This window comes from Cotesia typhae, unplaced genomic scaffold, assembly GCF_013202065.1.
Source record: "Cotesia typhae breed Kobodo isofemale line unplaced genomic scaffold, CoteBio_Ctyphae contig_44, whole genome shotgun sequence".
NCBI classification, from domain to species: Eukaryota; Metazoa; Arthropoda; class Insecta; order Hymenoptera; family Braconidae; genus Cotesia; species Cotesia typhae.
Window position 1 is genome coordinate 993,879 of NW_027423753.1, and position 25,451 is coordinate 1,019,329.

Genomic DNA, 25,451 nt, shown 5'->3' on the forward strand with positions numbered 1-25,451 from the left:
TATGTATGGACATAAAAGATATCAGAAACTTGTAATAGGACTTTAAACATAGTAAATAAAATAAACTTGGCAGTTTCCGTGTGACATTTAATATTACGTTTCTTACACGTGTTGAATGTTGAAATACTAATAAACTAATAATAATAATAATGATAATAAATATCGAATACGATGAACCGAGGCTGTTGACTATGGGCAAGTTAGTCTGTGAAAGATATGTATAAATAAATTTATTTGTTGTTTTTTATATTCTTGACAGATATTTTGCTGAAGATGTTTGCAGAGTTTAATAACGCGCCTGACTATCCATTGACCCTCACTACTATTTAAGATCATATTTAGTACGTTCCGCTGATACACTCACTAATTGTTTTATTCCGCTTTCAGTCAATAATCATTCTCAGAATAACTACGCGTTAGTTTATTCAATATTTTATTATTGTTAATTAATTATTAAATTATATTCCTGCTGTTTTAAATAGTGGAACCTAAAACTAGTCATTTTACTTTTTTTATCTACTTTGTTTTTGTTTTATTAATTTATTCTAATTTTTTATTAAATTCTCGTAATAAAAATATAATAAAATTATGTTAATAATTTTATGGGTTTAAAAAAAAATCTAATTTCATTTCTTGGTTAATGAAAAAAATTTTTTTTTATAAAATAACAGTAAACAAAAATTCTTAATGACTTTAATAGCTTCTAGATAGCTTGAATTTTAGAAAAAAAAAAAATATTTATATTGCATACAAAATTAAAAAAAAATTTTTTTTTTAAATGAAAATAATTTTGTCTAAAAAATTAAAGAAAAAATTTTTTTATAAAAGAATTAAAAGATAAAAACTTACCGAGAGAAGAAATAAGATTGCCCCAGAGTTCAGCAGTCTGCCAGGCAAGAAAGAAGAACCCGAAGAACCTGACAACAATAGCATCGGCAGGTTGATCGGTCAGTTTGGCATAAACCCCACCGACTTGAGTTAAATAAGTGGCCTTGGCAGCCCACATGGGAGCCGCCCCCAGCCCGAGCAGCACCCCGGCAGGCACAAGGGTGTAAAACCTTGGATAGAACTGCGATCCAATATAGGGCGCGTAGCAGAGCATCGACAAGCAGAGCGTCCATTTTACAGTGAGCCTTTTTATCAGAAAAGTTGGGACGAATATGCAGGACAGCACCAGCGCCGCGTAAATCGCGGACAACGAGACTGTTCCCAGACCATCGGAGGCATTTATCGAGGACTGGAGGTTCGCCGTCCCCTGGAAGGCGGTGAACTGGACCATGAAGGCTATCGACACTGTTCCGATGTTTTTGAGGATTCTCCACTTTTCGCTGCGCGATAATTTGAACTTCCTTGATTGCGTGTCATCCTCGGGGGCGGGAAGCGCCGGGGGCTTTGTTGGCTCGGGTGGAATTCCGTCGGTGCCGTCTTCTTTGTACCCTTCATTTCTGTAACCCACGCCGGTCACTGAGACTGTGTAGACTGCTGTTTCATGCTCGTCCGGGGGTGACGAGTCTGTCGCGGGGGTGGCTGATGCTCCGTTTGTCGGCGGAGACTCACCACCGCCCCTTCTATCGTCGCTTTGTGATGCTACCATTCTATTTAATGACTACCTGTAATTATAATTTGTTTTTATTATTAATATTAATTATTTTCAATTTTTATTAAAATTTATTTTATAATAATATTTATAATTAATTATTAATAATAATTCTCTGTCAAAAATTTCTATTAATAACTTTTATCATAAATTAATAAGACTAATTATTTGTCTACAATTTTTTAATTATTTATTTATTAATAAATTATTTAAATTTTCATTTTTAAAAAATAAAATCAAGTGCTTAAATATATTATCGCGCATGCGTAAGCTCCGAACGATTCATAAGAACAACTAGCATGAGTGGCTTTCAGCTGGGAGCGTGGCGGCTTCTGTAATCCGGCTACTCGGAGGCTAGTTATTGTGGAGGATCTGAGACAAGGAGTCACTGTGGGTGCAGGATCCACGTTGACTGGGCGTCCGCACTAAGCTTTGCCATCAATATGGACACCCTGAAGGAGTCCAGGGTGTCCAGGTTAGCTAAGGAGAGGCGAACCGGGCCAGAGGGGAAACACAGCAGCCAAAAGTCTCCGTGGTGAGCAGTAGTGGGATCGCACCCGGGAGTGGGACTGCGTTCGCAGCCTGGTCGATATGATTCGACCAATAACTTTTTTTATTTTTTTTTTATTTTTCCAAATTCTCCTGAATTTTCCCTTTAATTCAACCCCAAGTTCAAAATTATTCGCAAATATTTAATTTTCCCTCAAATTTTATTTTACTAAAATAAATTTCCAACTTCTAATTTTTTTTTTTTTTTTTTTTTTTTTCGTTAATAAGTCATTAGAATTAAAAAAAAATAAACTATGATTGTATTATTGGTTCTATGATTTATGAGTTTAAGTGAAAAAATGGAATAATTATTTTAATCACTCTATTCGAGGGCGTATTACGTTAAACAATGTTTAGTAGCATAATAGTTAATAGATTGTTGGGTCTAGTTAGATTCTAAGAACTCAAGGCGACGAAATAACAATAAAATAAAAATATTAATTGTTACTATTAACAAGCTCGAAATTTTCCGCCAGCTAAAACTAATAAGCGCTTTTTTCAATAGATCATTATCTTATTACTTGTGTAATTAATATTATTACCGACAATCATCTCAAGTACTACCAGTTGAAACAAATAAAATTGTTTATTTTTTATTGTTATTTATATTATTAGGTAGTTATCGTCTCGTCAAAACAGGAATTTACATAAAACTAAAATACGCACGTGGATGCTGATAAAAAAATTAAAAGTAAATACTTATTATTTTTCCGGGATTCAAAGTTATTTTTTTAAATATTTTAGAAAATTATTTTAAGCCCTTACAAATAAAAATTTACATTTAAAAAATATTAATCAATTTTTTTAAGTATATATTTTTAAAATAAATGACTTTTATGAAGGACTATTTACCGTGAGTAAAATAATAATGAAGGACAAAAAGAAGGAAGAGAAAAATATGAAGGAAAAGATGGAAATATGTATTGTTAATTGTATTAAAGAAGGATAACTTAGTAATTAATAAAAAAAAAAAAAAAAAAAAAAAAAAAAAAAAGGCAATAAATATTAAACGGTGAGCTTGTTTTCGACGCATTCACTTTAGTATTTGGCGTAAGCGTACAAATGATTGCGTAAGGAGCAGTGTGAGTATGATCGGTGTATTGTGAATGTACGAACGTGTTGTATGCATTATAAATATCAATAACAAGTTTAAAAGTTGAATACTGTTGGTATTTATTAAGCGATAGCGGTTATATGGTTTACTATTGATTAACAGTACGCAATATGTCATGGAAATTTTCTCTGTTAGATCACTTTAAATAATTAATATCAACTGATTGAGATAATTTGGAAAAATATTTCAATTCTTAGAGTTCAGGATTTATTATTACAAGCAATTAGATTTGCAGTTACTTGCAGATTTTTCAACAGAAGAAATATCAACAAATTTTGATTGATAATTTATATTAAGCCAGATCTAGTATTACGGTTGTGATAAATCATTATTATTTATGTTCGCTTAGAATCAGTGGAATTTAATAAAAGTCGCTGTTAAATTCAACCTCATTAAATAATGTAAAACGCATTAATAATAAATACAGAGCGATATCTCAAACGCAATCCACAAACTTGCAGCAACTTTAAATAAATTTTCATTCCCGTTTATTAACATTAATAAAATAAATTCAATTAACAAACTAACTCGTGCACTTTAATCAGATTTATTTTGCCGCTTAATAGACATTGATTTATTAAATAGGATCCATTACAATCTGTGTAAATTAACCGAGTGTCAATAGCCTAAATCGACCGTCTGAAATTCTCTTTCTTTATAATTTTTAATCTTTACATTCACCTTTTCAAATAATTATCTAAATATTATCTTTATTTCTTTTAGTTTCATTTCTTACGTTTAATTTATTAAAACTAAAATACTTTTTAAACTTTTCCTCCTCTGTAACACCTGAAAATTCAATGCCCTTTACAATTGAGTCCAAACCCGATATACTTATCTTTATTTCCAACGATATATGCACACATTAATAACCGGCACACGTCAATGTTTTTTTATTTTTTGCAGCCTTTTGTGATAAATTGTAAAAAATAATTTTAAATAATTCACACGACTATTTTTTAAAATTTAAATATCCAAATTATTAAATTGATTTTTTTAAACCAAAAATTACTCACACAAAAAATGGATTAATCCGAAAATTTCCTTCTTGATCTTTACCTTTTTTTTTTTTTTAAAATACTTATTATTCTTATTTTTTTTTTCTATTGTTAGTATAATTTTCATTTTTTTGTTATTATTACCCTCGATTAAAAAATACATAAATAGTAATCAATAATTACTGACTATTGATTAGAATATTCTTATAAAAAAAAAAAAAAAATGATTAGCGATTACAAACTAATTTATTTAATTATTATTCCTATATTAAATATGAATACCATTGAATGATTAATAAAATGAATTAATAAAATCGTTCCACTTATATAAATTAACTTTAATAATTTATTATAGCACATTGTATAATAATTTAAGCAAGAAAAAATAGTTACGAAAGCCAATAATAGTTTAAAAAAGTTATTAAAAAATAATATTACCGTAAATATATTAATATTGATATTTATATTTACATTTATATTTATCTAGACACACTGGGTTAACGACTTGTGATGTAATATAATTAAAATTGCTTTCACGTTTGTCTGATGTCCCTACGTGTCTTTGGAAAATAATAATATAATAAATATAGTAAACATATTAATCATCATCTCTTTAACATTTAATTACTCCCGACTCACAAAGTCCACTTTTAAATAATTAAAATAAATTTTAACCATTTTTATTTGAATATAATACTCAATTTAAATTAATAATTATAATTACAATTAATAATAACCGCGAACAAAAATTATTTTCGATGTTTTCAAGGGAAATAACAACTAAGGATTTCGCGCATCCTTCGTGGAATTTACGCATTAATGCGTCCTTCACCTGGCAGATGAAGAGCATTAATTACTTTCGAATTGAGTAATCCTGTTCTGAAAAAAAAAAAAAAAAATAACGTCGGTGACTCTGCAGTCATAAAATATTTATTTTTTCTATAAATAAAATTAAATAGCAGACGACAATAGTTTTTTTCTTTAGCTAAAAAAAAAAAATTATCTTTTTTTTTTTTTTTTATTTCATATAAATATTGACTGCCTTATAATGTAGCGATATTTTATCATTTATTCACTTTTAATTTTTGCCAATTAAAAAATAATTGCAATCGCTATCGATTGAAAAGAAAATTGATGTTTTACTTTTTACTCATGCAGGAAAATGTATACAGAAAGTAACCTTGAACTTATCGCGAACATTTAATTGCTGATTATTATTCAACTTCAAGTACTCACTATTATTTTTATGAATAATTAATAAATCAATAAATTATTTTTTTTTTATAGTTATATTAATAATTCTTTTGTGTTTAAATATTATTAATTAAGGCGTGTCTAAAAATTTAATAATAATAATAATAATCATCGGGAATTAAGAATTAATAACAATGACACCTCATGATAAGTATGAGCAATTCTTGTTTTATCAAATAAAAATACTTTCACTAATCGCCGGTGGGATTAAACACTTTTTAAATTTGTTTACATTCCGAAGAACAGTTTTCAGTTGTGTTAATAAAATTAATGCATGCGAATATTTTATTGTTATTTTTGTTTCAAGGTCAAGATTAGGCTACTATTTTAATAAATAAAATTAAATAGAATAATAATAATAATCATTATTAATATGATTATAATTATTTTTAAAACAAAGTCATTCATATTAAATAGGAATAATAATTAAATAAATTAGTTTGTAATCGCTAATCATTTTTTTTTTTTTTTTATAAGAATATTCTAATCAATAGTCAGTAATTATTGATTACTATTTATGTATTTTTTAATCGAGTGTAATAATAACAAAAAAATGAAAATTATACTAACAATAGAAAAAAAAATCAGAAGAATAAGTATTTAAAAAAAAAATAAAAGGTAAAGATCAAGAAGGAAATTTTCGGATTAATCCATTTTTTGTGTGAGTAATTTTTGGTTTAAAAAAATCAATTTAATAATTTGGATATTTAAATTTAAAAAAATAGTCGTGTGAATTATTTAAAATTATTTTTTACAATTTATCACAAAAGGCTGCAAAAAAAAAAAACATTGACGTGTGCCGGTTATTAATGTGTGCATATATCGTTGGAAATAAAGATAAGTATATCGGGTTTGGACTCAATTGTAAAGGGCATTGAATTTTCAGGTGTTACAGAGGAGGAAAAGTTTAAAAAGTATTTTAGTTTCAATAAATTAAACGTAAGAAATGAAACTAAAAGAAATAAAGATAAAATTTAGATAATTATTTGAAAAGGTGAATGTTAAGATTAAAAATTATAAAGAAAGAGAATTTCAGACGGTCGATTTAGGCTATTGACACTCGGTTAATTTACACAGATTGTAATGGATCCTATTAAATAAATCAATGTCTATTAAGCGGCAAAATAAATCTGATTAAAGTGTACGAGTTAGTTTGTTAATTGAATTTATTTTATTAATGTTAATAAACGGGAATGAAAATTTATTTAAAGTTGCTGCAAGTTTGTGGATTGCGTTTGAGATATCGCTCTGTATTTATTATTAATGCGTTTCACATTATACAATGAGGTTGAATTTAACAGCGACTTTTATTAAATTCCACTGATTCTAAGCGAGTATAAATAATAATGATTTATCACAACCGTATTACTAGATCTGGCTTAATATAAATTATCAATCAAAATTCGTGGATATTTCTTCGATTGAAAAATCTGCAAGTAACTGCAAATCTAATTACTTGTAATATTAAATTCTGTAGAAAAAACTGTTTAAATAACCAACTATATTTTTTTGTAACATCGGTCTTAATCACCCGTACGCTTTAATTAAAATTATATAGCGGTAACAGTGTCATTGCTCATTGCATTCTTATGCAAATAATCACCATATTCAAAGGTCACAGGATAAATATTCGTATCAATTGCCTTGAGTCCATAAATAATTATTTATAAATAAAAATAATTACTAATTATTTAATTAATTTACACAAACAACTTTGAGAAAAATTCAAATTGTTTTCTTTAATATTAAAACAAAAAAAAATTTTGCCTTTTTTACAGAAAAATTCTAAATTTTTCTCGTAAAATTAATTGACCAGTGAAAGAGAATTAAAAAATAAAAATCATAAACTGAACATTTAGATTTTAAATTATGCTACTCGCACTCTTTGTACACGTGTACGTGCGTACATGACTGTTATATTACTTTTGTATTACTTACTCTTTCACTCCATACATTTTGCCACGTCAACGAATTCTCTTAAATTTACACATACAAATTCATATACGTATTGTATATTCTTTATTATGATTGCTATTACACATGTAAATAAATGTTTAAACAAATATTATCAAATAAGCTCAACACCGAGCGAAGAAATAAAACAGTCGCCGTATAAAGACAAATGTTCAAGTACAAAGTGACAGTCGACTAAAAGTGAGTCAACCCCGATTCTAATTACTTATTACGGAGCAATAATCTCAGTTATTAATTTTATTGTTTACTAATAATTACAATCAAAATAATAATTTAAAAAATTTTTTTAGCTTGATTTTTGGAGTTTAAATTAGAATTTTCGACAAACGGAGCGATAAAGGGCAAAATTGTTAAACATTTTTTGAAGGAAATTAAATTTAATAATTTTTTAATATTTTCAATATTTAATCCAGAATTCAAAATTGGAGTTTAAAAATTCAAAACTTGAAAAAATAAATTAGTTTTTATTTATTAATAATAATTAAAATAATTATTAAATACGATAATTTGATTGAAATGCCTTACGACTGGTACCGTGACGTATTGTAAGCGCATTGTGTTTATTTCTAGCTGGTTAGTTTCTCGATGGAGTAGAAAAATAACGAGCTCAATTAACCGCAAAAAAATAAATAAATGAATAAAAATTAATTTGAAAAAACAATCTGTTGTTATTCTAGTGATTGGTCGGTTCTCCTAACCAGCACTTTATTTTTATTTTCATTTAATCATCGGTAGAAATCGAATGCCACTTTCTGGAATAATTCTTTCTTAGTGGTATTCTTATTCTTATTTTTATCAGTTGCCTTATCCTGAAGTAGTTAGTTAGTAAGTAAATGGCTGGTAGCTAGACTCGAGCTCAGTATTAAGCTTTAATGTTTAATATTCAAGAGCTGGCTTGGTCAACTTGTACCGCGAGTCATTCGTATTTGTTAAACGCCTCGGTTACGCGAAGTACATGCACATACTTATCGCACGAGAATACGCATATTATATGTTACTAATGTATATGTACATTTACATTTTATGTATACATTGTGGATATATCTTTGCTGTATATATCAGTCTCTCTAGCTTTAGAAAGTCTCGAAAGGATCGTGGAAGCGAACCTGAGACACACAACTAAACGTCGGATCGACGCCGTACCGTCGCGGCGGTCGCCACGTTTCACTAGTTTTTTTTTTTTTCTACTGATTTAATTATATTATTTTATTAATTTATTTCTTTTTTAAAGATTTTTCTTCTTTGTTCTTCATTTTTTTTTTTTTTTTTTTTTTTTTTTAAAATAAATATAGTCATCAATTTTAATTAACTAAAATTTTTCTTTGAAAAAATTAATTTTATCTCTGGCTACATAATTAAGAAATGACCTTGCATCTTGTAAAATATTGAAATTTTTAAAGATTTAAGTTCATCCCGATGTTACACTCATCAAGACCTTTCATTTGAGTACCCACATCAATTTTTCATATATTTTATATATTTATATATATGTATATATGAAAAATATATCAAAAATGCATGTGGGTACTCAAATGAAAGCTCTTGATGAGTGTAACATCAAGATGAGCTTTTATCTTAAAAAATGTCAATATTTAAGTAAGTACAAAATTTTATTAATCATTTAAAAAATAAAACAAAAATTTTCCATCAAAAAAAAGTGCAAAAACTCTTAAATACAAACTAAAAAAAAAAAAAAGATAAATAATAGCCAGATAGGTGGCAATGATCGCGGCATTCCAAGTGGGAAGTGTGTCAAAGAACGTTAACACGCGGTTTCGAATTCCCGCGTGCCACCTTAATGTTTCTCGGCGATCTTATATTAATATAAATAAAACTCCTGGCTTTTTACAGCACTTTTAAACGGACAGATAAAAATACTTAATAGTGCAACCGTTCAGCATTAACACATTTCCTCCAGAGGAGCGAGATTACGCCTAACTGATACGTACAAAAAAAAAAAAAAATAAAAAAGGAACCAGCACTATATAACAGGCGTACCAGCTAGTTATTTAAGTCTAAGTATAGCCTGAACTACTTGCGCTTCTTGCTCGTCACGCTCCAACAATCTACCCTTGCCTTGCCAGGTATCGTATCCTTCTCGCTCGGCTCATTATCACCTTAAGAATCCTTAACGACTCGCGATCGTCATTGGCGCCGATGTCAATCATTTATTTATCTCTTTGTTTTCTTTTTACCTCTTCCAGACACCTATCCTCCTCAAACTAGCCGTTTTTAATTACCGAGAAAGTCGCCAGCCTGTTATTTCGCAAATTCACACTTATGTATCGATAGCAAGACATCCGAGTGAAAGCAATCTCTGCATTTATATTTAAGAATCCGGAAACTTACTCTTTGACTTTAATCAGATTTTTATTTTACGATAAAGATTGATTTTTTATGGCTCAAATTTTCGGTGAAAAAAAATTTTTTTTTTGGAGTTAATTTAAATTTTTATGTGAAAATTAGTTTATTAATTAAATTTTGAATTTTTTTGAAGTAAATTCAAAATTTTAATAAATAATTTTTTGGTAAAAAATATTTTACAATTTTTTTCCAAAGTAAAATTGTTAAGTATAAAATTTTAAGAAATAATAAAATTAATTTGTTCATTTTTCTAATTTTTTAACCACTATCTCCAATTTTCACTTATATTTATCACTCCAAGGAGTTTTTTTTTTTAATTAATCAGTCCAATTTTCACTCCTGAATGATCAAAGATAAAAAATTCCAAAAATTAAACAAAAATAAGTATAAAAATATAAAAAAAAAAAACTTACGTTGTTACGGATTTTGAAAAGCACTGTAACTGGTTGAAAAAATGAGAACTGAAAAAAAAAATCACCTCGCGCACGGTTTGATTGCTAATGACTCAGAGCAATAAAACAAAAAAATAATAATAAATAAATAAAGAAAATATTTGGATTTAAATACCAGTTAAAAATAATTTACCGATAACAATTTATTTCACGTTATCTCTGTTTCTTCAATTTGTTTTTTAGATAAGTGTTCGTTTATATTAATAATATTAATATTAATATAAATTTTATTATTGTTGTTGCGGTGTAAAAAATACGTTTTAAACGTCCGAACAACTCGAGGGTTCGGAGACAACTGACACGAGTGTAGACCGTTTAGTTCTTCGGATCGGTAGTGTCGTGGTTTGTGGTAATGTGTGTTGCTGGTACACTAGAGTTTTAAACCCGCGAGTACCGCGATTGGTAGTAATATAAGTAACGAATGTACGGTATTATATTAGTATTGACTCGTGTCGTTTACTCTCTGTCTACTCCACAATACAACAACACTACTTGCAATTTAATTGCGTATATATATATTATCCAGGTAAATGGTAAATTATGATGAGAAGAATCTCTGATGATAAGTTACGCGGTTATTTTTATTGAAAAAAAACCGTGACTTTTCTCTCATTAGATTTATAATATATCCCCTCTTATTATTTCTTCTTATTCTTCTTCAAAATGGCAATACCGATTATTATTACTATTATTATTGTTAATTTTTTACTGTTTTATTATATTTTTTTTTAAATAATCGGTAATATCTACAAAATAATATTTATTTTATTGAAAAAAAATTTTTTTTTACTCAAAAAAAAAAATTTACTTTCAGAGTAGGAGAAACTGGAACCAGAGAAATATGTGCAGTCGATGACGGAAGAGTCTAGACGACTCCTTATCGAACACTTTTAATAAACTGAATCACTGTTTGTTTAATGCAAGCAAATAATTAATAAATAATGATTTAATTTTGTAAATTCAAGTAATTTAAACTTAAATCGAGAGCAATTCTGCCGCACTCCTGAGCTGGATGCTGGCCAATTGCAAACTGAAACTCCGATCTCCGGTGTCCGGTCAACTAAACCCGGTCTCTCTTGCTCTCGTTGTAATTAACGTGTACAAAGGCAGTACTGACTGGTAGGTGGTGAGTACTATCACTTGTACCGAGAGCAGAGTAACCCTCGCACCCAGGGTTAACCGGGTAAGGACCTTGTGGTTCCGGTTTCTGAGAGAAGGTTTTCTCATTTCTCTATACTTGTGTATCTTAAGAGTCGCTTATTCATTTCCTTGTACACTCAAACGCTCAAGGTCGGGATTTAATTACTGTTTTGAGCGTTGACCCTTCGAGTTTTGGGCCTTGAGATACCAAGTGGGTTTTTTGAATTTTTTTTAAGGGATTTGTGGGCTTAATATTGGAGATACGGAAAAATTACAAGATACCTTTTTTGTAGAAAATTTAATTCTCTACAAAATAGATCCGTCAATTTTTTTCTATCTCTCTTACTTTGCCCAAAGTTTGGCTTTAAAGTTAAAAAACAATTTTTGGTCAAAAAAATGCATCAATTTCCATCCAAAAAATTCGATCAATCACTTGTAAAAATTTTTATATTGTTAAAAAAAAAGTTTTCACCCCCTATTAAATTCTCAGGAAGTAAAATTTTAGTACAAATATATTTATTTGTAATTTGATTTTTGAATAAAAGAAAGTGAAAGTAACTCCGATGACGAGAAAATTATCTAACTTGTATTACATTTGATAATTGATGTGGTCGCGACATCAGTTTGACAATACAATATATTACCTAGCCTGTCTTGATGCCATGTATCACAATGACAAGGTTTTTATTATTATTATTATTATTATTATTATTATTATTATTATTATTATTATTATTATTATTCTTGTAAGCCCTCACGTCATTGTCGGCTTAATTACATACTCGTTGTTATTTTTTTCTAGAGACTTCGGTTAATTTTAGATTTATTTTTTTACTTTATTCTGCAATCTACCATCAACCACGGGAGTTTTAGTTATAACTTTATAACAACTCTGCAATCTTATATTGTGCAGAAGAGAAGGAAGATATAAAGAAGATATTTATAGGTGTATCGATTGCCGGGTATGTGGGTAGTATCAAATGAATTAATGACAGATTAAATTTTGTTTATGTTTACTGTTCATTCGTGGGCTATTAAAAGAGTACGGAGGGCGATACGGTCATTCACGTTGCGTCTATTCGTGACAACAAACAATTTGTAGTTGCTGCATCGATAATGTAAACAAGGGAAAATTAATCATTTCATTTAATTAAATTTTTCTTGTCTTCTTTTTTTAATTAAATTAATTATTGTGACATTTTTTTACTGTTCAATAAATTAAAAAAATTTTTAACATTTTTAAAGCTTTAAATTTTTTTCGCGGGCCGATTAATTTAAATAAAGCAGCGCCGCCAGACGTCACAAAGCGAACTAACATGGCCGCGGCTTAACAGCTGATCAACCCGGTTTTAACTAAATTTCCGCGATTATAAAAAAACGGCGAGGATTTAATTTATGATATTTGGTAGAATTATTCTTGGATCAAGTATGAAGCTTATAAAAAAAGAATCGAGTCGATATATATATATATATATATATATATATATATATATATATATATATATATATATATATATATATTTTAAAAAGATATCGTGAATTTAAAAATGATGTAAGTATCCAAGAAAATTTTTTTAATGATATATTTTAACGATAAATCTCAAAGTGAAGGCAATTAATTTTATTCAACAGATTATTTATTAAAAGACCGGCGCTGGCAAAAATCCAAGACGATTGACAACTGAAGACTCGTGAGTTATATTAGATGGAAATAAAAGTAACAATCGAGAATAGTCGGGCAATTATTTTTAGTCATCGCGCTGAAAAACTAATACCGAGCCATAATTACAATTATAGTTGTAATTATTGTTGCAATAATATTTGCACTACACATTAATATACAAATAACTATTCTTTGCTTATGGCTTATACCAGCAGTCTTGTACGCGGCTGCGTTATCGTGCTCTTATTACTCAAGATTGTCACTCACGGTGTCAGATTGCGAAGGTATGAGCCTTTTGCATCGTCACGGTCAAACAAATCGTAAAGCACCGCGTATCACGCAATACACCTACCCAAGGATTTTTTCTACAGAAGCTGATATTTTCTTTACTACTTAAATTTTCATTTTTTTAATTAATTAATAAATATTTTTCAACATTAATAAAAAATTCTAAATAAATTTTTTAAATATTAATAAAAAATTCTGACATATCTTCTGTATAGAAGTGAGCTTTATTTTACAATTAATTAAAAGAACACTAAATCAATCTTAGTGACTGACAACAGCGTTAAAGTGTCAACCTTAAGCGACAATTATTTACCCATTAAAATAGCTGCTCAACTGGTAATTTTTCAGGGATATTTCGATAAACTTGTTTTTAATATTTAATATTACATATCCTTTTATTTATTAATTTGTCTCTTATCTGGATATTTTATATTTCAAACTTAAAAACCGGTAATTAAGTTTGCTTGTGTAATTTTCAGCCCAGGAAAATTCCAACTTTTACAAAATATTTTTTTTAGGTAATTTATTCGGGAATTTTTTAACCATTACTTAATTTTTTTGTGTCAAAATTAATTAACTTAAATAATTTTTAATTAAAAAACAAACCCGAGAAATAAATAATCAAATTTTTTCTAAAATTAAAAAAAATATCAGTCAAAAAAATAATAAAAAAAAGAATGGGTACAAAATGAATGAGCAAATACGTCATACACTCGTGACTGGAAATTTTAAATTTAATTGTTGTGCAGGGCAAATGGAGTAGCACGTGCCGTTTATTAGTGACAATTAGACGAAGTGCTTTCAGCAAAACAATTCCCTTCTCCTTAAGGATTTCTCATATTATATATTGTATAGAAACTTGGATAAATCCAGTTAAGTCCAGTTAACTGTTTCTTTGTACGCCGTATAAATATTGTAGGCTGGGGCGATCGCCAGAAAAAAAGCTAATATAACGCATTACACGCTTGTCTTGTCCCGTGACTCACGTCGACTTTTATTCCTCCATGTTATTATGCTCAACTGCTTTTACTTTTATTTAACAGCCTGTATTATACTCAGGATAATAAGGAGCTGGTGCATCGACGTCGTTTCTCATATCCAGACGTCATTTGCAATTTATTATAACTATCAATCTAGATAAATCTCAAATTCAGAGATTACTCTCTCTAAAAGTCTAGTTTAGTTAAAAAAAAAAAAAACCAGTCTAAAAATTACAGTGGAAAAAAATTAAAAAGATATATTTTTGGACCAAAAAAATTAATTTGGAAGAATTTTATTATTTTTAATCAAGTAATTTAAATCTAAAAATTTATTTTTTAATTTAAAAAATTTTTTACTTGACTAAAAAATTATTAAACTCTATTAATTATTTTTTTTTTATGCAAATTAATTTTTTTATCAGTAGTAAAATTTTATTAATCCTTCAAAATGAATGAATTTTCTTAGCCGTACTGCGATTGTGTATTTTAATTGTTTGCGGGCGTATTTTATAGCTTGTGATGACAGTGAGGAGTGACAACAACACTAAACACAAGTACAAACTCGCGGTAAAAAATTACGTTACACATTTTAACTTTTTTAAGCAATAATTAATTTAATATTTATCGAATTTAGATAAAAAGCCTGGAAATTATTTTATTTACACTTTTCATTAATTTATACTCATTTTTATTTAATAAAAATAATAAATAAATAAATGAGAAACTTGAAAAATTTACTTTTATAAGCAGTAGAGTAAATACTTTATAGTTTGCTTGCGCGCATTAACATTTTTGTGTTAATTTAAATTAGTTGTAAGTCATAAATTATTTTCTTAATATTTTATCAAATGAAAGACTATAAAATATAAAAAAAAAAAAAAGAATTTATAATAAAATTTAATTTTAATAGAGAATAATAATTAATAAAAAAAACTAAAAGTTGTGAATATAATTTAAAGAAATTTAAAATGAAATAATTTTCTTTTTTTAAGCAAGTAATTATTCGTTTCATAATTAAATACAAATTATCATAACTTGATAACAGACTATGGTTCTCGTTACGTTAATAAACAAAAGATAACAAGTTTTGAAAAAACTAGAGTTCTTTTTTCACCAACTTGTAAATCTAACGAGTTAAATAAAATAAAAAATAAACTAATTGTATAAATGTTGATGAAGACACGATGAATAGCATGAAAAAACATCCTGAGATGAGCCGGAAGCACCTTGTTGCGTAATAATAAATCACAAATGCAAATTTAACCGGAATTGTAGACTTATATTATTTTTGAGGAAGCGATTGCTCTTAATATCCAGGTAGTTAGGACATCCGTTCCTAAGAACCCGGCATTTTCCGTGTCACCGGTAATTCTCGAGCCAAATGCAAACGTTTAATTTTTTCATTTGCACAATTACATTGTAATTTTATCTACTAACTACTGAGATGTCGATAAAATTTCCATCGCACATAAATTACCCGGGTATTGATACAATAAATCACTTGTGATATTATCAATCAATTATGCTTGATACTTTATCCAGTAAATATTTATCTATACTTATACTTACATTAATAATTACTATAATTATTTTCAATAATTCATTCGAATTTATAAATATAAAGCGATTTTATTATCACGCTTTTTTTTTATACTTTTCTATAAAAATTTAAGGTAAAATATTTTTAAAAATATAAATTAAAAGGAGAGACAATTTAAATTTAGTCTTTTGTATTTTTTTCTAAAATTAATTGTTTTTTTTTTTAATCTGATTTTTCCTTTCAGAAAAAGATAATTTTAATGGACCGTAAAAAATGTTCCCTTAAAATTAGGTGCCCTAAATCTAAATCTTTTTAAAATTATTTCATTTAATTCTTTTGTTATTTTCTCACAAAAAAAAAAAATAAAAAATAAAAAATTAGTCACGCCAGACTTTTTTTTTGTAAATTTTTACAGTCAAGTCTGGTGTTAGCCAGCCGATTCTCCGAAGAAATAAAATTATAACACTTGTATTGTAACTTGTAACAAGTATCATTTATATTAACTGTGGCCAGTATTTTAAATTAATTGTGTAACAAAACGCAACAAGCATCCGCAAGTGATGTCGCAAATACGATATTCGACACAATATTTTAAAACTAAATAAATAAATAAATAAATACCTGAATTAATAATAAATTCTGACTGATATTTAGATATTGCACTCAATATTAATAAAAAAAAAAAAAAAAAAAAAAAAAAACAGCAAAAGTTCGCCAGCGATGACATTGTTTTGAAAACTTCAAGCCGAATGATTGGCATTGAAATTAAAAGAACCGTTTCACGTTTAAACACGTGAAAAAATTTTACCAATAATTATATAACACACACTATGAGATGTGTATAGCGGCGTATAATTGTAAGCCAACACTTGTTGAATTTACCGGTAGCGATAAATTTATTTCTTGTGTTTATCTTTAATTTTCGCGAAATCAGAGATAAAAATAACGAAAGGTTTTCGTTTAACCGGGTGATTAATTTAATTAGATTCTAATGATACTGCTGAGGGCTTGCGATGAATATTTTATAGATGTTAAGTATTTATTGCGTAATAGATTTTATTGTACTCACATATAATGTCCTTATAATTTTCATAGTCTTACGAGGAACCATGGCCTAGTTGGAGGAATCACCGGTAAACATCCAAGTCCATGGATCGTTTATTGATTATTTGTCAATGGTCGAACCTAACTGTGTCATCCTTGACTAAACTATTTGCTGCCAAATTTATTGTTCACTATTATGGCTTTTAAATCTTCCACCTGTCAAAAATCAGCCATTTTTTAGTATAATATATTTATTTTTAACGATACTGAATTTTAGAGACATATGTCAATTTTTATAATTTATTTTATTGAAAAATAATTTAAAAAAAATTAAAACAATAATTTTCACACGTTGAAAATTTTAAAAATTACTCATGCAATTTTTTTGTTATAATTGAATTTTATAATCATATTTCTTATTATAATGAAGTCAGCTAACATCTGAGAATTTTTTTAGTTGTTATAAAAAATAAATTATTTTTAAAAAATTGCACTTGTGAAATTTTTTAAATTTCTAAATATAGAATTTCTTAATTAAAAATTTTTTTATATAAATTTAATTGTAAAAATCCAAAATATTGACAGATCAGTTAAATTTTTTTACAATGTTCTTTTTTATAAATTTAACTTACCAAATTTAAGGATTAATCAATATTTCTTCCTGGTATTTATTTAATCGAGTTTATTTCTGACCTTCGGCTTTTACAGATGTTAATTTTTGGTAAGTAATTAATAACAAACTTTTTATCAACTTTGGCAAAAAATTATTTGTAAATGTTAATTACTGCAATTAATTATATAAGTATTTATTTTAATGATTATTAATTGGAGTGATTAGTAATATCGATTTTTTGGTTAGACTCCACTATCAAGTTTTGCAGAAACAAATCAAAATTTATCTTCTTAATTCAATTAATCTGCCGAATAACGAAATTTCAGACTATCACGCCACTAGCGGCGACAACTTGAACTAATTTTTAAAATCAGCCGGTAAATTCAATTTCTGACAGCTAACTTAGCTCCGGTGTTTGTAAACAACCCGCCGCTTTTATTTAAGCTCACAATTTTTGTGTTTTTAATGATTTATTTATTAAAATAATTTTTAAAAATGTCAATCAAAGCTCTCGATGGAAATACAGTTAAAAGACTGACCACCACGCAAGTAATAACATCTGTCTTTAGTGCTGTCAAAGAACTTGTTGAAAATTCTCTGGATGCTGGCGCTAAAAATATTGAAGTCGTTCTTGTAAGTATTTTTATTAATTTAAATTAAGTCGGCTAAGTTTAATGTTATTTTTTATTAATAAAACAAATGAAAATAATTTTTAATAATTATATCATTATTGATTTTAGAAAAATAAAGGATTGTCAGCGATTGAGGTTAAAGATAATGGGAGTGGAATATCAGCTGAAAGTGCAAATTTAATGGGATTACAGGGTTATACGTCTAAACTGACAAATTTTAATGATCTAGGTATTTTTAAAAATTTACTATAATTTTTTTAATTTTATTTTTTATTCCTGATAATTAAAAAAATTTAACAGAGTCATTAACAACCTATGGATTTCGTGGAGAAGCACTTAGTTCACTTTGCAGAGTCTCAAAAGTCCAAATAATAACACGGACAGTTGAAGATGACGTTGGTAGATGCCATACTTTGGATCACAATGGATCAGTCATTGCTGTTCAACATTGTCATCGTACTTTAGGTCTGTCAACTTCAATGTAATTGTTTGTATTAGATTTTTAACAATCAATATTTAATTCTAGGTACAACAGTAAGAGCAGAAAATTTATTTTTCAACATCCCAGTACGTAGACAAGTAATAACTGACCAAAAGACAGCCAACAAAGACATCAAAACCATTAAAAAGTGGCTACAAAGCTACGCAATCTGTCGCCCAGAAGTCTCAATAAGTTTTATAGTAGACTCCAAGAATCTTCTTCTAAAACACGTGAAGTCAAACTACAGAGACTGTTTAATAGAAATATTCGGCAGAAAATTAGTTACAAGCTGCGAATTCATCACTCATCAAGATGATAAAATAAATATCGTACTGACGGTCCCCAGAAAGGACTTGTCAGATCTACATCAAGTCTATAGCGCAGAAAACTCTCATATTTTTGTAAATAAACGCCCTGTTTATTATGAAGAATTAGAAAAAGCGATTGGCAAGACAATCGGCGAGTATTTCAAAGATAAATTAGGCAAGAGCAAGCTGTGTTTTTTCCTGCGCATCGACGTACCTCCAGCTGAGATAGACGTCAATCTCGAGCCGAACAAAGTCAAAATTTTGATGATCAACCAGTCGGGTGTCTTGGGGCTTATCAAGAAGCTGCTGGTTGAGTATTACGATCTTGAAGAAGAATCTGAGCAAGCTGAATTGACTAATTCAGAAACTATCTCTTCGCCGGCTTATTTTGACTCTACTTTTAATGACAGTGAAACTGAGGAGGAAATGAGTAATAAAAAAAGAAAGCTGACGAAAAAAAATTCTAGGAGTTCACTGAAAAAGAGTAAGTTGAACGATGATGATAAAGAAAATGTTTCGACAGAATTTGTTAAGCCGATTGAAGACACTGTTAAAGAAACGGAGAAAGATTTTGGAAATGAGAGTGATATTTTTGAAGACACTTTGAGTCAGATACCAGTGATTGACCTTGGAGAAGATTTTTGTACCCAAGAGATTATTGATAAGCCGAGTTTGACTGTAGAAGAAATGGAATTGTTGGAGAGAAAAATGCAGAGCAGTGAGATTTTAACTTTTGATGATAATGTTTCAAGCAGTACGCCTGATTTAACTAGCGATGCTCCGGTTAGGTCTGATGCACCTAGTACTCCTGATACTCCTAAAACTCCTCAGTATACTTTGTCACAGTGGAGTAAAGGACACTTGCCAATTCAGGTAATGTAGCTCATGTTGAAATTTTTTAATATCGGTGACTGCTAACTTTAATATCATATTATTTCTAGGGAGGAACAAATGTGATAATTGGTAGACCGAGTCCAGGGAGTCAAAAAATTAAATCAGAAGCAGAGAGTGGTTTTCAAATCTTCTGTCGTACTAATCAATCGCAAAGTGAATAAATTTATTTAATTAATAGTAGTTTAATTAAAAATAAAATTTTAAATGTTAAATTATTTTTTTTAGTGTCCAATGGAAGTCCAGGAATGAATCCAGTTGATTCTGCCGCTAAGTTGGCGGAAAAATGGAGACAGTTGAGTCCAGTTGAACGTCAACATTACCGGGAACTGGGTCGCAATACGTATTTCCCTCTGGATACGAGTTTTAGCAGCCGAAGTCAGAAGAAAAAGCTCCCGAAAGCTCCTGAGAAAGATAATAGGCTCATGAAGATGCTGAAGCAGCAGCTTGAGAATAGAAAGTTGGCGAAAGTTGAAGAAAATGAGAGTAAAAATGAAAATGAGATTGAGAATGAAAATATTGGTGGAAAGAATTTTATTGCTACAGTAGTTCCTTTAAATATAAATATGGATTATGCGAAGGATGCTCAAGAGAGGAAGAATGAAGTAAGTCTTGAAAAGTATCGTATTATTGGAAAAATTGATAAAGTTTGTTTTGCAACTACGAATACCCAAATTTGGGGGTTTAAGTTAGAGTACTTGTTTGATGATTTGGAGTTGGATGATATGCAGCGTCAAGTTGCTGAGGTAGACTATTTATTTATTTATTTGCCTTTATGTAAATCCAATAGCCCAAAGGGCCAATAATTATTTTATTTTTTTTTAATCAGAATTTATTTTAATAAATTTTATTTTTTTTTTTTTTTTTAGGGAAATATCAAGAAGATTGAAAAATATTTTAATGAATGGATTGATGAAAATGAGGATTTGAGTATTTTACACCGTATTTATGATTTAAAAAATTTTGATCCTTCGTAATGGTCATAAAATTCAAATTATCAAATAAAAAAAAAAATTTTTTAATTGTAAAATAATTTTTATAATAAAATTATTTTTTTTTCTGTTAAAAAATGAAAAAAAAAAAAAAAATATTTTAAATTGTTTGATATATTAATTTCCATTTTTATCGACTGTCAACTAATCAATACTTTAAAAACTATCACTGTACAGTTTGTGCTGTTCTATAACCATAAAGAAAAATTATTACTCAGTAATTCGGCTCTGAAATAAATCCAAATAAATAAAATTAATTACTAAAAAATGGCTGCATGGAGACAAGCTGGATTAAAGTAAGATTATAAAATAATTATTTATTTACATAATTGATAATTTTTACCACTTAATTAATTGTATCACTTGTCTGACAATTTACAAAATTATGTAACCTCTCAAAATAATTTGAAAATTATTTTGTATTACTGACTTAAATCAGTAATTTTTTACTATTTTTACAAAACAAAATTTTTTTTTATTGTCCAGCTACATCAACTACTCGCAAATCGCTGCGAAATTAGTTCGCCAAGCTCTGAAGACCGAGTTCCGTACCGCTGCTGCGAAACGTGATGATACCAGTGTTAAATTCACCCATTGGAAAGAGGGTAAACCAGTCAGTGAGTATCTAAATTCAATATTAATTTTTTTTTAAATTAAAATTAAGCTAGCCGACGTTAAAATTTTTTTTTTAATAAAAAATATATCACAAAAAAATAAAATTTTACTTGTAAAAAATTTTAAGTGTAATTTTTAAAAAATTAATTTAATAAATAAAAAAAATCAAAAATGTCGGCTAACTTTAATATTATTTTATTTTTTAATTAAATTCTATTTTATTAAAAAAATTTAGAGATGTAAATAAATTAATAATTAAATTTTACAGCTGAAAAATTGTGAACACATCATTTAGTAAGTCTTTAATTGACCCATGTGTTGATAACAGAGTTATTTTCCCAATTACAGCACTCAAATTAACATTCAATGAATGAATTAACATGAACTTAAAATTTGAATAACTTTATTTATCAACTTATCAATTATTAATTTTACAATTTAATATTTTTGTTCAGAAACCACATAAACAGACTCGCAGATCGGTAGAGAATTTCACTCATCCCACACCATGGTTATAAATATTAATTATAAAATATATTACCACCAAAATAAAAAAATAATGATGGTAATTAATTTATTTGGCCACATCAATAGTTTTATTTAAATCGTCATCTCTCAACCGGACAATGGGCTTTGCAGTGAACTAAAAAAATGTATAAATTATTAATAAAGATTATTAATTGAATCCACAATTCTATAACTAAATAACTGAATTAATTTTAACTCCTGACAGGCGAACATTTAGACAGAAATTTTTTTTAGCAATTAAATTATTAAAAAAATTCCACAAGTGAGAATTAAAAAAAAATCAGCAAATCTATCTATCTAGTTCACCTCTCAGGGGTTAATAAAAAACTCACCAATAAACTCAGAAACAAGATCATTTTCGCTATCCCCACGCATAGTTCCAGTAATTTCCTCATTTTCCACCATGGGCAGGAACATTTCAACAAACTCTGGTGTGTAAGGCGGAGCGATAGCCTCTAGGACCTCGGTAACAAAGTACCTGATGAGACTGATATCAGTATCGTCTTTCTGCCAGCACTGCTTGATATAGCAAACAACAGGAACGACGCACCCGCGACTGAGTAAATTAACCATGCGGTCAATGAGCATTTTCTTCATCTCCAACTGTACCAAAATTTCCAGCTCGTCTTGCTTGCTCTCAAACAGCTGGATGAGAAGCTGGAGAACTTTGGGATGAAGCAAGTGGTGGCAAGTGACGACTTCATCCAGAAGAGCCAGATGAACTGGACAGTACTCGGTGCTTAATTTAAAGTAAGAAGGTTCTGTGACAGTGCATTCGACCCACCTGATGACTCCAACACTGACTACAGGGAACCTGATGGCCTGGTATAGAGTATTGAGCTCAGCGATGAGTTCCGTGGATCCCTTGTTGATGTTGCAAATATTGTGGACCTTCTCAATGGCCTGGATGGTGGTCTTCAGCTCATCTTTGTTCAGCTTCCTCGCGTTTCCTTTTTTCGGCAGGGTTTCGCAGACACTGGCAGCGTAAGCTAGCAGGTAGATGTACTTGCTCTTGTGTTCTGGGTTGAGCTTGACCCCAGGCTTGAACAGGACGTCGACAAGCAGCTCCAGGAACTGGGGGTTCCTCACCAGCTCGATCGGCGGTGGCTCTGCGGAAGAATAGTGTCTGTAAAGCACGGAAATGTCCGCGGGGTTGAGGTTGTTCCTCGACAACATGGAAGTCAAAGCTTGGCACGCAGCAGGACTGCCCGCAGCACCGTTCAACGCCATGGTGATCGGCGTGACGTCATGGCGGTTCTGCTGGGCGCACTTGGTGATCTCCTGGGACAGTCTTTTCATCATGAATCCGCCTCGCGGCTCCTGGGCGAGAATCTGCAGCAAGACTTGGCTGTACACGTACGTGTGCTGCCCGTGACAGACCATTTTGGCACATTCCTGGATGCTGTTCTGCCAGTTCTCGGTGCTCTGGAGGAACCCCGTGATCGCAGTCTTCAGCACCCGCGAGAACACTTCAATCTGCTGAGCAGCGGTCGAGATACTCGTGATCTCTCCCTGGAAGCCCGCGTCGGAGATTAGTTTGATGGTGAAGTTCAACATCAGGCAGTCTGGGTACTCTTCAGCGAGACGGTAAATCAAAGATCTCCAGGTGTGATGCTGGATCATCTCTGTTAACCAAGCCGGCGTCTCTCCCTCCTCGGTGAAGATTTTATCAGCCTTTTTAGGGTCGAAGGTTTTGAGGATTACGTCTTTTAAGTTGTTTTCTATCATCGCTCGCACGTCTCCCACGTCTACGCCTGCTATGAGCAACCAGTCTGCTAATAGGTTCGCCATTTGCGCGCATGCTGTGTAGTTTTGAGACAAGAGTTCTATTACCTGCTCCGGGTTGCCTCCAGTTTGAAAATACCTTAATTAATAAAAATGTTTTTTTAATTTTATTCAAATAATTAAAATTAATTTAGCAGATATTTGATAATTTTTTAAATAAATAAATTAAGTTAAAAAATTGACATGTAAAAATTTTAATAAATTAAAAATAAAATTTTTTTAATAATAAACTACAAAGTACCTTTTGAGCTGGGTGAATATTCCAGGCTCCATAATATAATCTGGAGTCTTAAACTTATCCAGACATTGCTGAAGTACTTCCTGGGGATTGTCAAGCACTTCCTCGCTTGATGGATCATCCCCACGATGCATGTCATCTCTCCAGGCTGTTCTGTCATCGTCGTAATCATTCGCCATCTATTTTTACCAATAAAATAATTAATTTTAGTGTTTAATAAAATAATAGCACCAAAAATTAGATTTTTAAGGTTTATTAAAAAGTATTTTATTTATTTTTAAATAAATTCTTGATGCTAAAAATTTTTTATTTACAATAATACAAGTAAAAAATAATTATTTAATAGAAAAATTAAAAAAAATTACCTTGTAGTTTCTTAAATAATATCCAAATAAATTTTTTTTTAGTTATTTTTTATAATAATTACAACCAACAATTACATTGGTTTAAAATAAAATAAGGAAAACACAACTTAACCTCAAATCATTGTGTTCAGTTTCTGGCGCCATCTAATTTAGAATTCTCATTTTTTGTCTCACAAGTAACAATGAGTTATGGTAAAATTATTATTTTGTTAATAACATTTGTATTTATTTATTTATTTATTTATTTATTACAAAATAATTTTTTAAAAACAAATAATTTAATTTTTTAATTTTTGGAGTAAGTAAATAATTTTAAATTATTCGTCAAGTTTTTAAATAACATAATTTTAATTATGATACTGAAGTTAACTGACATCTGTCAATTTTTTGGATTTTTCTAATTACTAAATTTCTATAAAAAAATTATAAGTGCAAAATTAAAAAAATTAATTTATTTTTTATAAAAATAAACAAAATTAATAAATGTCAGCTGATTTGAGTATTATATTTTAATTATAAACTACGTGACAGATAAATAAGTAAAAAAAATTAATGTCGATAAAAACCGAGTTCTTCAAAAAATAAACAATTTGTATGACAGCTAAAAAAAAATGATTAATTAATAAAATTAATAAAATAAATTTATCACACGGCAATAAATAAATATAATAATACTGAAATTAGCCGTCAATTTTAAAAATTTTTATAAAAAATCAATTGCAATAAAAAAATGATTTTAAAAACTTTCACTTACAATTTTTATCAAATTTCACACGTGGAACTTTTTAATTAAATTTTTTTTACAACAATTTAATTACTATAAAATTTCAAAAAAATTTTTAATGTCTGTCAACTTCAGTGTCATAAAAAATTTTTAATTTTCAGCTAACTAAATTTTCATAGAAATAAATACCTGATTAAAAAAAATAATTGAACTGTCAAAAGAAATTGAAGAAAAAAAATAAATTGACATGAAACTCGGGACATTCCGTTAATTGCGTGTCATAAAACATTGTATTGTCTTTATCTCTGTCGCTCTCTCGAGT

General features: G+C 28.9%; 4 protein-coding genes and 1 long non-coding RNA gene across 7 annotated transcripts in view; 3 read left to right on the plus strand and 2 right to left on the minus strand.

Moving 5' to 3' along the window:
• The window catches only part of LOC141528781 (UNC93-like protein), a 28,782-nt gene extending 11,663 nt beyond the window's left edge, over window positions 1-17,119 (minus strand). The window contains exons 1-2 of one of the 2 annotated variants that reach the window (XM_074245007.1): window positions 16,983-17,119; window positions 850-1,610 (exon numbers count right to left, since the gene is read on the minus strand). In XM_074245007.1, the coding sequence (XP_074101108.1) occupies window positions 850-1,594 (745 nt within the window). In that variant the 5' untranslated portion in view covers window positions 1,595-1,610; window positions 16,983-17,119. Of the gene's footprint in view, window positions 1-849; window positions 1,611-10,263; window positions 10,421-16,982 lie in introns of those variants that run through there. The other variant, XM_074245009.1, reaches the window with a different exon arrangement.
• On the plus strand, window positions 10,692-17,103 carry LOC141528786 (uncharacterized). Its single transcript, XR_012479469.1, has 3 exons — window positions 10,692-10,828; window positions 11,117-12,122; window positions 17,009-17,103. It is a non-coding gene; the product is annotated as an uncharacterized LOC141528786 (long non-coding RNA).
• An 846-nt stretch (window positions 17,120-17,965) lies between the features above and the next one.
• Window positions 17,966-20,891, plus strand: LOC141528777 (uncharacterized). Its single transcript, XM_074245003.1, has 7 exons — window positions 17,966-18,203; window positions 18,311-18,431; window positions 18,503-18,667; window positions 18,729-19,864; window positions 19,933-20,038; window positions 20,111-20,628; window positions 20,752-20,891. Exons 1-7 carry the CDS (start codon window positions 18,066-18,068, stop codon window positions 20,857-20,859), a joined length of 2,292 nt encoding a protein of 763 aa, XP_074101104.1. The 5' UTR covers window positions 17,966-18,065; the 3' UTR covers window positions 20,860-20,891.
• A 138-nt stretch (window positions 20,892-21,029) lies between these two features.
• On the plus strand, window positions 21,030-22,181 carry LOC141528785 (protein stunted). 2 transcript variants are annotated; one of them, XM_074245013.1, is made up of 4 exons: window positions 21,030-21,170; window positions 21,361-21,491; window positions 21,758-21,783; window positions 21,945-22,181. In XM_074245013.1, the coding sequence occupies exons 1-3, from the start codon at window positions 21,142-21,144 to the stop codon at window positions 21,769-21,771; spliced, it is 174 nt and encodes a 57-aa protein (XP_074101114.1). In that variant the 5' UTR covers window positions 21,030-21,141; the 3' UTR covers window positions 21,772-21,783; window positions 21,945-22,181. The 2 variants fall into 2 exon arrangements, with proteins under 2 accessions (XP_074101114.1, XP_074101115.1); XM_074245014.1 differs by lacking the exon at window positions 21,758-21,783.
• On the minus strand, window positions 21,876-24,557 carry Th1 (negative elongation factor complex member TH1). The gene is made up of 4 exons (XM_074245006.1): window positions 24,406-24,557; window positions 24,044-24,219; window positions 22,350-23,881; window positions 21,876-22,132 (listed from the first exon to the last, which is right to left on the minus strand). Exons 2-4 carry the CDS (start codon window positions 24,217-24,219, stop codon window positions 22,098-22,100), a joined length of 1,743 nt encoding a protein of 580 aa, XP_074101107.1. The 5' UTR covers window positions 24,406-24,557; the 3' UTR covers window positions 21,876-22,097.
• Window positions 24,558-25,451: the final 894 nt, after the last annotated feature.

What these genes read in the sequence shown, in the direction of transcription:
- LOC141528777 (XM_074245003.1), top strand. Translation starts at nt 18,066, where the DNA reads ATGTCAATCAAAGCTCTCGATGGAAATACAGTTAAAAGACTGACCACC. An exon ending in GACAAATTTTAATGATCTAG is followed by an intron (nt 18,432 to 18,502) that starts GTATTTTTAAAA and finishes AAAATTTAACAG; the next exon opens with AGTCATTAACAACCTATGGA. An exon ending in TCGTACTAATCAATCGCAAA is followed by an intron (nt 20,039 to 20,110) that starts GTGAATAAATTT and finishes TATTTTTTTTAG; the next exon opens with TGTCCAATGGAAGTCCAGGA.
- LOC141528785 (XM_074245013.1), top strand. Translation starts at nt 21,142, where the DNA reads ATGGCTGCATGGAGACAAGCTGGATTAAA. An exon ending in TGGAGACAAGCTGGATTAAA is followed by an intron (nt 21,171 to 21,360) that starts GTAAGATTATAA and finishes TTTATTGTCCAG; the next exon opens with CTACATCAACTACTCGCAAA.
- Th1 (XM_074245006.1), bottom strand. Translation starts at nt 24,219, where the DNA reads ATGGCGAATGATTACGACGATGACAGAACAGCCTGGAGAGATGACATG. An exon ending in ATATTCACCCAGCTCAAAAG is followed by an intron (nt 23,882 to 24,043) that starts GTACTTTGTAGT and finishes TTATTAATTAAG; the next exon opens with GTATTTTCAAACTGGAGGCA. An exon ending in TCTTGTTTCTGAGTTTATTG is followed by an intron (nt 22,133 to 22,349) that starts GTGAGTTTTTTA and finishes ACATTTTTTTAG; the next exon opens with TTCACTGCAAAGCCCATTGT.